The sequence below is a fragment of the Cinclus cinclus genome, chromosome 14 (assembly GCF_963662255.1).
Source record: "Cinclus cinclus chromosome 14, bCinCin1.1, whole genome shotgun sequence".
NCBI classification, from domain to species: domain Eukaryota; kingdom Metazoa; phylum Chordata; class Aves; order Passeriformes; family Cinclidae; genus Cinclus; species Cinclus cinclus.
The window spans coordinates 5,193,737-5,205,579 of record NC_085059.1 but is presented as its reverse complement, the minus strand read 5'-3'; the positions used below and the strand labels follow the sequence as shown (position 1 = coordinate 5,205,579).

General features: G+C 55.8%; 2 protein-coding genes across 2 annotated transcripts; both read left to right on the top strand.

Annotated features, from left to right (window-relative positions):
* Positions 1–637: 637 nt before the first annotated feature.
* On the top strand, positions 638–6,968 carry LOC134049801 (protocadherin gamma-B5-like). Its single transcript, XM_062502475.1, has 7 exons — positions 638–664; positions 1,078–1,157; positions 2,022–2,042; positions 2,163–2,228; positions 2,835–5,637; positions 6,504–6,532; positions 6,830–6,968. The coding sequence occupies exons 1-7, from the start codon at positions 638–640 to the stop codon at positions 6,966–6,968; spliced, it is 3,165 nt and encodes a 1,054-aa protein (XP_062358459.1).
* Positions 6,969–7,117: 149 nt separating this feature from the next.
* Positions 7,118–10,364, top strand: LOC134049800 (protocadherin gamma-A5-like). Its single transcript, XM_062502473.1, has 2 exons — positions 7,118–9,592; positions 10,293–10,364. Exons 1-2 carry the CDS (start codon positions 7,130–7,132, stop codon positions 10,362–10,364), a joined length of 2,535 nt encoding a protein of 844 aa, XP_062358457.1. The 5' UTR covers positions 7,118–7,129.
* Positions 10,365–11,843: the final 1,479 nt, after the last annotated feature.

Genomic DNA, 11,843 nt, shown 5'->3' with positions numbered 1-11,843 from the left:
CCTTCCTGTGGATGACTGTTACTGAGCACAGATATACATTTTACATTCAGGTCTGAGAGTCATCTCCTCCCACTTGGCTCTGTGCTGTGATAGGATGTTGGTGTCTTTGGGCAGATACTTGGACAACTGGGCCTGTATCTGAGCTATATATCGGTTGTGCACTTGAGAACACTCTTTATTTCTACTAAGAAGAGAAATCTCTTTACATGCCTCCATGTTATAATTTTTCTTCTCTGTAAGGAGGACCCGTGTGTGCAAGACATTTCCTTCAATGGTGACTTTCTGCAAAGATAGCATTCTGTGTTTGTGATGTTTGGGCAGGGTGAAAAACCCTGTCAGTCCTGAAACAGGGTAGGTAAAAGTTTTGCTCTGGTACAATTTGGGATGTGTAAAAGATGCAAAGATGATGGAAAAGTTCATGTTTATGTATTTGTGATTTGAGGGACACTGTTATACTTCTGTGTCCAAGCAGATTACACAGTGGCTGTGGTCCTTGGTGTGAGCTCCTGTGTAAGTGTCCTGGAGATCTTTCACTAATCAGATGCACTTCTGTGTACTTGCTGCAGTTCACATGCTCTGAAATGCCAGGGCTTTGAGCCTTGTAGAGAAATGTACCTCTCCTTTCAGGTAAACGCCCATGGCCCCATCCTGGTGCAGGTTAGAGGTATTTTGTGCGGGACACTGGCCTTTTGCTTCCGTGTACTTGCCAGTTATGGGGTTAAAAACCCAATGGAAATTGTGACAGGTTAGGGAGGAGTGTTCTGAGGGCTGGCTGTGAAGGCCGGTTAAGTGGCACAGGGGCTGTTATTTATTTGCTTCTTTCATTGTTTGGTGCACATTTGCAATATCCCACAGTGTTAATTTTTTCCTTGGTTGTGTTTTTGTAGGTTATTCTGCTTTTTTAAACAGATAACTGAGTGATGGCCCCATGGCAAATGCTGTACCTGGAGGTATTTAGGAGGAGCTAACTGGGTACTTATTACCCACTAAATATCTGAAATCCGTGCCTAGTCTGCCTGATCATGTGGCAGAGGAAGGTGTGCAGGTGAAAACTTCTTCCCTCACTTGTTCTCTTAGGGAACACTTGCAGAGATAGGAATTGAAGAAATGCTCTTGCTTGTCACGTACCCATGGCACGAAGTGAAATATGAAGCAGGGTAAGGAGAGGTTGTCTGTGCACCTTCTCTTCCAGTAGAGTCCATCTGCTGAGTTGGAAGATGCATGATAGCCATGGGAGCTGTGAAGTGTGTGTGGAGAATCTTGGGGGTGCTGTGTGTGAGGAGTACTGGTGGAGATGTGGCATGAGCAGCGTTTGTTGCCGGCCTTCTCTAAATAAAAGTGTTTTATTTTCTGCTGTCACATGCTTTCCATTCAAAGGGGCATGGTGCAGGTGCAGCAGTTTTTTCATGAGAAGTGGCAGAGTCATGTACCTTTTAAGAAGCTCACGTGCTGAAGAAATGTGATGTTGCCTTTGAGGTGATGCTTTGAAGACTGGCTCTTTGATTGATCTGCTGATCAGTTCTGCTCTTTACTACATTTTACATTTGTTCAAAGAACTGGGATGTGCAGGATAATCTCTGCATGCTTGCCTGGTTTTGAGAAGCCTTGTGTGCAACTCTTCTTCCAATGGTGTCTCTCTGCAAAGTTATCCTGTTTTGTGATAGTACTACAGGGAGAAGTGTTCTGTCTGTCCAGAGACAGCGTGGGTGGAAGAGGTCACTGTGGTGTCGTTTGAAACGACTTTAAAAAGCGAGTAAATATTTCATCTGTCCTAGCTGCTAAAAGAGGCCTACAAATCTGATCCCATCCATTTTCCTGGAATGATTTTCTAAAGACATCCATACTGCATTATCCTCTCCTGACACGTTTTGCCAATCAAGTAAGATTAATACGGGTCATAAAATGCAAGTGTTTGTTTATCAATGTGTTGTGTGTTAGTGCCTCTTGCTCATGCTACAGCAGTTGTGAGAGCCAGGAGGTGTGAGAATTCTGCTGCTTCTTTTCAGAATCTTGCTCTGCAGGCAAATGTACTTCAACTATTGGTGAGATCATAGTGCACTATTGTCCAGGATATGATTCTCCAAATGATGAGAAGGTCAGAGCTGAATCTGCCAAATCTATATGATTGGTTGGAGGACTCTAACGTTTTACTTGAGACGAAGTACAATGCAATTTGAGCAGCTCCTGCTCGATCACATGAACCTAAGAAATGTCATTGCACCTGACCCGTACATCTCTGTTGGTTTCTAATTCCGACACTACTAGTGGTCATGAGCTACCTTGTTTTATTTGGTCTAATGTGGAAGGTCAGGTCTGTTCCATTTGTCCAAGAACAGGTGCAGTCGGCACAGACACCTGTGCCATTTAGGGCTGTAAATGGGAAAGGGTTTCCTAGGCCTGTGTGTGCTCACTGAACCAAATGTCTGTAGTCTGAACCTGCAAAACCACCTCCTAAGGCACTCTTTATCGCACAGAGGTGGACACAGTGATTGATCAACGTCCATTAACACGTAGGCAGCTTTTTGGTCCTATGAGATCTCATTGTGGCTTTGGGAGTTCCCATTTTCAGCCCTTCACGTACGGGGAGGAGCAACAAGGGAATTACTTGAATACAAACAAAAATGCAAATCTGATTCTTGTCTCTTAGCATACAGAGATAAATCTTTGCTTTAGCTTGAGTTGTTTGTGCGGTCAAATAGCGGCAAGGAAATGAACACGAATAAAGCGCTTCTTCGCTTGGTTTTTAGGAGTTGGGAGAGAGGCCAGAGCCGGCTCAGGCGCTGAGCCCCGCCCAAAGCCGGGCCCCCTTGAGCGCGGCCATCCGGCGGCTGCAGCGGCGCGGCGGCGCCTCCGGGTGTCGCTGTTGGCCGCCGCCGAGCGGCGCTGGAGCCGCCGCCGCCGCCGCCGCAGCGTCCTGCCCCCGCAGGCTGCTCGCTCGCCCGGCGCCGGCCACAGCGGCAGCGGCACCGGCGGCAGCGGCAAGAGGCGGCGGAAAGCGGCGGAGAGAGGCGGAGAGAGGCGGGCAGCAGCGGCGTCCGAGTGCGGCCCGAGCGGCCTCGCCGCGCTGCCTTTCGGCGATCCGTGCGGTGTGCGGCGAGAGCGGCCGGAAGGGAGCGGCGGGGCAGCGGCGGGAGGCAGCGGCGCGGCGAGCTGTGGCGGCGGAGAATGGCGGTGAGGCTCGGGCGGAGGCTCGGCACGGGCGGCGGGCGAGCGCTGCCGGCCGCGGTGCTGCTGTGCCTGTGGTGGCGGGCGGCGGCCGAGCGGGTCCGCTACGCCATCCCCGAGGAGCTGGGCAGAGGCTCGCTCGTGGGGCCGCTGGCGCGGGACCTGGGGCTCAGCGCGGACGAGCTGCCGGCGCGCAAGCTGCAGGTGGCGTCTGGCGGCAAGAAGCAGCTGAAATACTTCACGGTGAATGAGGAGAACGGGAACATGTACGTGAATGAGAGGCTGGATCGGGAGGAGATGTGCGGCGCAGCTGCGACCTGCTCCGTCAGCTTCGAGGCTTTAGTGCAGAACCCGCTGAATATTTTCCACGTCGAGGTGGACATCCAAGACGTGAATGACAACGCGCCGCGCTTTCTCAGAAACAAATTCCAGCTGGAAATCAACGAGTTGACTTCTCCCGGCGCCCGGTTTCACTTGGGCATGGCAGAGGATCCTGACGCGGGCAGTAACTCGCTACAGGGCTACGAGCTGGAGGCCAATGGGTACTTCACGGTGGAGGTGAAAGAGAGCCCAGACGGCAGCAAATCCGCGGAGCTGGTGCTGCGTCACGCATTGGACCGGGAGACCGAGCCAGGCCTGCGGCTAATGCTGATTGCGAAGGACGGCGGAGACCCGCCCCGGACCGGCACGGCCCAGCTCTGGATCAACGTCACCGACGCCAATGACAACCCACCCGTGTTCGCGCAGGAGCGGTACCGCGTCACCCTGCGGGAGGACACGCCTCCGGGATCGACGGTGCTGAACGTGTCTGCCTCCGATGCTGACGAGGGCACCAACGCCCACATCACCTACGGCTTCGGTGAAATGGCGGCCAAGGTGCTTCAGAAGTTCACGGTGGATGCGCAGAGAGGGACGATAACGCTGCAGGAGGCACTGGACTTCGAAGAGGCGCGGGCGTTCAGCCTGGCTGTGGAGGCGACTGATGGCGGTGGTTTGGTGGCACACTGCAAGGTGGAAGTGGAGGTGCTGGACGTGAACGATAATACGCCGGTGATCACAATTCTGTCCCTCTCGAGCCCCGTGCCCGAGGACGCGCCGGTGGGCACCGTGGTGGCTCTGCTGAACGTGAACGACCCAGACTCGGGGGAGAACGGTCAGGTGTGGTGCGAGCTGTCGGGCGAGGCGCCGCTGTCGATCGTGGCGTCGGCGGGCGGCTCGTACAAGGTGGTGACGGCGAGCGCGCTGGACCGCGAGCAGGCGTCCGAGCACCGCGTGACGGTGGTGGCCCGCGACCGGGGCAGGCCGGCGCTGCGGAGCAGCAGGGAGCTGGCGCTGGAGGTGTCGGACGTGAACGACAACGCGCCGGTGTTCGAGGAGGCGGCGTACAGCGCGTACGTGGCGGAGAACAACGCGGCGGGCGCGCTGGTGCTGCGCGTGCAGGCGCGGGACGCGGACGCGGGCGCCAACGGGCGCGTGAGCTACTGGCTGGCGGGCGGCAGCGCGGGCGCGGCGGGCGCGGCGCCGCTCGTGTCGGTGGAGGCGCGGAGCGGCGCGCTGTACGCGCAGCGCTCCTTGGACTACGAGCAGTGCCGCGAGTTCGCGGTGGCGGTGCGGGCGCAGGACGGCGGCGCGCCGGCGCGCAGCTCCACGGCCACGGTGCGCGTGTTCGTGCTGGACCGCAACGACAACGCGCCGCGGGTGCTGTGGCCGGCGGCGACAGCGGGAGGGGCCGCGGCGGCCGCCCCGACGGCGTTCGAGGTGGTGCCGCGCTCGGCCGAGGCCGGCTACCTGGTGGCCAAGGTGGTGGCGGTGGACGCGGACGCGGGGCGCAACGCGTGGCTGTCGTACGAGCTGGTGCAGGCGTCGGAGCCGGCGCTGTTCCGCGTGGGGCCGCACAGCGGCGAGGTGCGCACGGCGCGGGCCGTGTCCGAGCGGGACGCGGCCAAGCAGCGTGTGGTGGCCGTGGTGAAGGACCACGGGCGGCCGCCGCTGTCGGCCACGGCCACGCTGCACGTGGTGCTGGCCGAGAGCTTGCAGGAGGCGCTGCCGGAGCTGAGCGAGCGGCCGGCGGGCGCCGAGGAGGCGGCGGCGGCCGAGCTGCAGTTCTACCTGGTGCTGGCGCTGGCGCTGCTGTCGGCGCTCTTGGTGCTGAGCGTGGCTCTGGCCGTGCTGGCGCGGCTGCGCCGGGCCGGGCCGCCCGCCGTGCTGCGCTGCCTGGGCGCGCAGCGCTTCTCGGTGGCCGGCGCCGCCTTCCCGGCCGACTTCTGCGAGGGCACCTTGCCCTACTCCTACAACCTGTGCGTGGCGGCGCCGGCCCGCGCCGTGCCCGAGGCCTCTTGGCCCCCGCCGCCGCCGCCGCCGGTGCCCGTGCTGTCAGCGGAGGAGCTTCTGGGCGGCGAGTCCTGCGAGAAGCAGATCTCGAGCAGCAGCGTCGCCGAGGGCGAGGTGCCCACTGATCCCCACGCACCGCAGGTTTGTAAGTCCTTGACGTTTTTCCTCTCTGAACCATTCCCCTACGGCGTGGTATAGGCAGTATTCTCATGAGGGTTGCTTTTTATTTTCTGGATCTTTTCGTGCCCTTTTGCGCTTTCCCAAAATGCATTAAATCGTGCCATGTCTAGCTACTTTTGCTGTCTTCTAGTCTTCACAAATGGCAATTACAGCCACATTAGCTTTTAGACTTGTATGGTTAAAGCGACGTTCTTTCCTTTCTATTTCTGCTCCATGAATGGTATGTAGAGGTTTGAAATTCTTTTTATTAATCTCATATTCTGGCTCAGTTTAATGCTTTTCCCTGGGAAAAAATTATGTCTGAATTGCTTTGTGATAGTAGGAGGCGGATCCTTATTATGTAAAATGAGACGTCCATGAGGAGTTTGTATTTGAGAACCTTCATTCCTGGCAGTTTTTGGTTTTTTTTTTTCGTCGTAGCTACGTTTATTGACTTTTAGTAGGTGGAGAAAACCCGCTGGTAAATGTTTTTATGCTGTATGACTTCTGAGAGAAAGTTGCATGTGGCTCAATGGAATAGGAAGCTCCACCTCTGTGAGTTTGTTCTCGTCTTTTGAGTGATGGCTGCTGTAGAAAAGCTTGCTCTACTGAGTCGGGTGAAATCAGAATTTCAAAACCTCTCTATGACTGAGTGGTCAGAGTAAGGCTCTGTGTCGGGTCACCGTGGGTTCAGTGCTACATAAGCTTGTAATGAAAAATTCCGACCTCGTACCCATAGAAAGGGGAGCAGTGCAAACTTTTGTATGGTAGTTGTATGTGCGGATGCAAAGTAAGGACGTGCAGTGTGGTATTAGGGGATTGCGACTGTTCACGAGTTGTTTCTCTAGACTCTGACACTGTTTCGATCCGTAAAAAGGTAATGCAGAGAGTGCTTCAAACACGAGTAGTATAAAAGCTTTGTGGGGGGGATTTGTGCTTCCAGACTTTTTCATTAGAAGTCCTTGCTTTCCTAACTTAACATTACGTGAGATTTTTATCTATGTGGTATTACCACGATAAAAACAATTTCCCCAATGGTGAAAATAACATAACCATAGGAGGCGTGTTGCTTCTGTCTGCACGTCATCAGCTGGATGATCAAGCAGGGGTCAGCAGGAGAAAACTGAAACGTGTCTGCCTACTAAGCCACCCCAGCAAGCTGCTCGTGGGCAAGGGAGGGCGGGCAGCGCTCGGTGCTGCAGTGCCGGGAGGAGGCTGCGGGCGCCGCTGTTGACCGAGAGGAGCGAGAGGAAGCTCGGAGCGCTGCAGCCCCGCCCGCTGCGGACCCGCTCGACCGGTTGCTGGCTACCTGACAGGATTAGCGGCGGACGGTCTGCGACCATACTCTCTCTGCGAAACCGGATTAAGCGAGGCGGAGGGGACTACAGAAGCACCTCTGTACAGGAGCCCGGATCGCTAGTCAGTGGCGGAGAGCTGCTTGAACAGTTGCGATACCGGCGGTGCCGCGGCGGAGATGTTCTCGGCGAGGAGGCGCTGGGGCCGGCGGCAGCGAGCTCTGCTCTGGGTGATCCTGCTGGCGGCGGGGGAGGCGGCGTGGGGGCAGCTGCGCTACTCGGTGCCCGAGGAGATGCCCAAGGGCTCGTTCGTGGGCGACGTGGCCAAGGACCTGGGGCTGCAGCTGCCCGCGCTCCAAGACCGCGGCGTCCACATTACAGAAAGAGGTAGGATACAATACTTCTCTCTGCATGGGAAGACGGGACATTTAGTGACTGCGGTGAGGATCGACAGAGAGCAGCTTTGCCGATTGGTGGAGAAATGCGTGCTGCGTTGTGAGCTGATAGTGGAGGGGGAAATGCAGGTTTACAGAATCGAAATAGAAATCACGGACATAAATGACAACTCTCCTAAATTCAGAGAGGTAGAAACGGAGCTGAGAATGAGTGAGACGACAGCCGCAGGGGCGAGATTTCCACTTCCTAGGGCTCATGACAACGATACGGGACTGAATTCCCTGCAGAGCTACGAGCTGAGCGGTGACGAGCACTTCTCGCTGGCCGTGCAGGCGGGCCCCGGCGGCGATCAGCGTCCCGAGCTGGTGCTGGCGAAGGCGCTGGACCGGGAGGAGGCGGCGTTTCACGAGCTGGTGCTGAGGGCGAGTGACGGCGGCGATCCGGCACGGACGGGCACGGCTCGGATCCGTGTTACAGTGGTGGATGCGAACGACAACGCGCCGGTGTTCAGCCAGGCGGAGTACACGGTGCGTGTGCCCGAGGACGTGCCCGTGGGCTCTGTCCTCGTCACCATCACGGCCACGGACGCTGACGACGGCTTGAATGGTCTCGTGAAATACGCTATGAAGAAAGCGACCAACATGGCACCGGATATTTTCCATCTGGATACTGAAACGGGAGCGATCACGCTGTTGCGGAGCCTGGATTTCGAGGAAGGCAATTCCTACGAATTGGAGCTGGAGGCACATGACAGCGGAGCTCTTTTCGACACAGCAATAGTCACGATCTCTATAACAGATGTGAACGACAATGCGCCCGAACTGACAGTATCATCAAAGCTGGACGAGATCTCGGAAGATGCCCAGCCGGGAACTGTTGTGGCCCTCCTGCACGTCCAGGACCGGGACTCGGGGGCCAACGGCAACGTGCGCTGCTCTCTTGAAAAGGACGTCCCATTCCGGCTGGAGAAATCTTTTGACGATTACTATCGCGTGGTGACAGCGGGCGAGCTGGACCGGGAGCAGGTGTCGGAGTACAACGTGACGGTGCGGGCGGCCGACGGCGGGTCGCCGTCGCTGCAGAGCAGCGCGGTGCTGGCGCTGCGGGTGCTGGACGTGAACGACAACGCGCCGGTGTTCGCGGAGGAGCGCTACAGCGCGCGGCTGGCGGAGAACAACGCGGCGGGCGCGCTGGTGCTGACGGTGCGCGCGACGGACGCGGACTGGGGGCAGAACGCGCGCGTGCGCTACCGGCTGTCGGAGGGGCGGGTGCGGGGCGCGCCGCTGTCGTCGTACGTGTCGGTGCAGGCGGAGACGGGCGCGCTGTACGCGCTGCGCTCCTTGGACTACGAGCAGGTGCGCGAGCTGCGGCTGTGGGTGCGCGCGGAGGACGGCGGCGCGCCGGCGCTGAGCGGCAACGTGTCGGTGCTGCTGCTGATCGCGGACGAGAACGACAACGCGCCGCAGGTGCTGTACCCGCCGCCGGCCGCGGCGGCGTGGCGGGGCTCGGGCGCGGCGCGGTCGGTCGTGGAGCTGGCGCCGCGCTCGTCGCCGGCCGGCGCGCTGGTGGCCAAGGTGGTGGCGGTGGACGCGGACGCGGGTCAGAACGCGTGGCTGTCGTACGAGCTGGCCAAGGCCACGGAGCCGGGGCTGTTCCGCGTGGGGCCGCACAGCGGCGAGGTGCGCACGGCGCGCTCGCCGCTGGCCCGCGACGCGGCGCGCCACAGCCTGGTGGTGCTGGTGAAGGACCACGGGCGGCCGGCGCTGTCGGCCACGGCCACGCTGAGCGTGGTGCTGGCCGAGAGCGTGGCCGAGCTGCTGGCCGAGCTGGGCGGCGCGGCCGACGAGGCGGCGGCGCCGGGCGAGCCGGCCGGCAGCCTGACGCGCTGGCTCGTGCTGGCCGTGGCCGCCGTGTCCTGCCTCTTCCTCGCCTTCCTGCTGCTGCTGCTGGCGCTGCGCCTGCGCCGCTGGCGCCGCCAGCAGCTGCTGCCGCCCGACAGCGGCGCCTCCTTGCGCGGCGTGCCCGTCTCGCACTTCGTGGGCATCGACGGCGTGCGCGCCTTCCTGCAGTCCTACTCGCACGAGGTGTCGCTCACGGCCGACTCGCGCGAGAGCCGGCTGCGCTTCTCGGCCGCCGCCGCCTGCTGCGACACCCTCCCGGCCCGCCCGCTGCCCGACGAGCCCGCGCCGCTGCTCGGGGACGAGGACCCTGCCGCCGCCCTTCCCGTCGATCCCGCCGCTCCCTCGGTGAGTTAGTCATGCCGGATGTCAAAATTTCGTTCAGCGACGCTTTGGTTCGCCTTGCTACGGGGTATTGCGCGTATATTTAGTTGTTTCCGGAGATAGAAGTGATGCTTTTCCGCGGTGCATCGTTTATTCTCGTCTTTGATTTTTATCTGCCGCCTGATCCTTTCTTATTTTGTCCCTTTACTCCTATATTATAGTTTTCCTCTCTGTCTTTGCTGTCCCATATCGACGTATGGCATTGTTAGTTAAGGCAATTTTGCATTATTAGCAGAATCAGATGTCTTCCCGACAGTACTTGTGTTCGACTGGAGTGAAATATTTTTGAATGAGATGCTACGTCCTTTAAGCCATTAGTCCTCTCAGCCTTTTGTTTTTCTCATGGTAAGCCAGTGACCAAGAACTGTCCTTGCATTCATCTATGTTTTGGTTTTTGTGCGCCTTGCGGAGGAATGTATGTTGCTGCGTATGAAGGGCCAGTGGAGGAATTAGCAGAGATGTTTTGCAGTTCCTATTTCTTTTGCATTTAGCATTTTTTAGGATCTGGAAATTGGTTGGCCTGAAAATTATTCTTGTGGCAAGAGCTGTGATAGTAGAGAAGCAAAGAGATTCAGGTTACAGGTGACAGGGTGAGGAGAATGCCCTTGTACAGATTTCCACCATCTCAGTCTCTCCTAGAGTACTGGTCCTTTTTGCTTTGCAGAAGTTTGAAATTTCTTCACAGCTCTCTAATGGCCAAAGAGATGTATCCTTCACCCTCACTACAGAGATCTAAAGACAGCTCTGTGAAATCCATGGTGTGATGATGTGTGTTGAAGGGAGTGGTCTAAGCCAGAAGGTGACTTCCATTTTCTCAAAGAGGCTTGACTAGAAGAGTTTATTCCAGCTGTACTGGGAGCCCTGGATGTTCCTTTCTGTGTGTTTGCAGGTTGATGAGATGTTTCTAACTAACGGCTTAATTGTGCAATTATGGAAATTGCCATAATGTGAGTTTTTGGAAGTTTTTGAATTTATTCCTTGCTGAAGACTGAAATTTGTCTCTGCTCCAAGTGCCATAATCTAGAAGAGCTGGATCTGACCTCTTGTTTTCTGCATGCTTTATTGTTATGTTCTGAAAGTGAAATGAGTCTAAAGATGTCTTACTTTTAATATCATACTGCTCATTATCTGCCTGGTCAAGGAGTAGCTTCATCAGTCTGTTTTCTTGTACTATGATATTTCCCGTGAATGGCACTTATTGAGTGTCAGCATACCCTGAATGCCAAGGTGTGAGAATAACATATCTTCCAATTTTCAGCAGCACAATTTGCTGAAGTAGGATGATGGTGTCTTTGAGATGCTACTCTGATGACTGGGTTTTCATCAGATGTGCATGTTGCTTACACAGTTCAGGACATTTTAAAGTTCTTTGAAGCATCATGATGAGCAGAGATACATCTTTGCATGCATGCATGGTGTGATCCTTGTTCTCAGTAAAGAGAAGTTGTGTGTGCTACTTTTCTCTCATGGTGTCTTGTAAAGATCTAGCGACTAAAGACACTTGCTCTGGTTGATTAGAAATAACTGACACATGTGAAGATGATGTAGCAGTTCAGTTTATCTCAGTTGTTATACGAGGCCCACAGTAATGGTTGTGTGCATTTTCCCTTCTTTATTGTCCAAAGAAACTACACTGGGATACAGTGGTTGTGGTCTTTGGTGTGGGCTTTGTTGTGAATGTTCTGTTGACTTTTTACAGATACTCTGTACATAGTCTCTTTTAGATACTCGCTTAGATACTTAGATACTTACTTAGATACTCTTTTAGATACTCAGATACTCTCTTTTAGATACTCTCTTTTAGATACTGCTTGAGCACCTCCTACTGAAATATTAAGGTATTGAAGTTTGCTGAGGGAGGCGCTTCCCAACCTTGGCGGTGTGCAGTGCACATTACAGATGTCTTCTTCTGTGCATCTGCGAGTTTTATTCCATGTTCTTGCAGCTCATGAGGGTCAGAGGACCCTTTGTAAGTTAAGAAGTGCTGAAGATCAGAGTCCTGGGGGCTGTGTGTGAAGGTCTCTGGAAATACACAAGGAATACAGTTTGCCCTTTTCCCTGACCAGTGCCCAGTTGTAGCATCAGGCAATGTGAGTTTCATCATCCCAAAATATTTAGCTTCATGACACTTTATTCCACCTATATGGGGAGCCCTGGGAGGTTCTCCTTATGAGTTTGCATCTTTTCTTCAATCCTTAACTAAAGCTTAAATATG

Excerpts from the sequence above, each read along its gene's own strand:
- LOC134049801 (XM_062502475.1), top strand. The coding sequence starts at position 638 with ATGGCCCCATCCTGGTGCAGGTTAGAG. Across the intron at positions 665-1,077 it reads CATCCTGGTGCAGGTTAGAG|GGAACACTTGCAGAGATAGG; the intron begins GTATTTTGTGCG and ends TTGTTCTCTTAG. Across the intron at positions 2,043-2,162 it reads CAAATGTACTTCAACTATTG|TACAATGCAATTTGAGCAGC; the intron begins GTGAGATCATAG and ends CTTGAGACGAAG.
- LOC134049800 (XM_062502473.1), top strand. The coding sequence starts at position 7,130 with ATGTTCTCGGCGAGGAGGCGCTGGGGCCGGCGGCAGCGAGCTCTGCTC. Across the intron at positions 9,593-10,292 it reads TCGATCCCGCCGCTCCCTCG|AAGTTTGAAATTTCTTCACA; the intron begins GTGAGTTAGTCA and ends TTTGCTTTGCAG.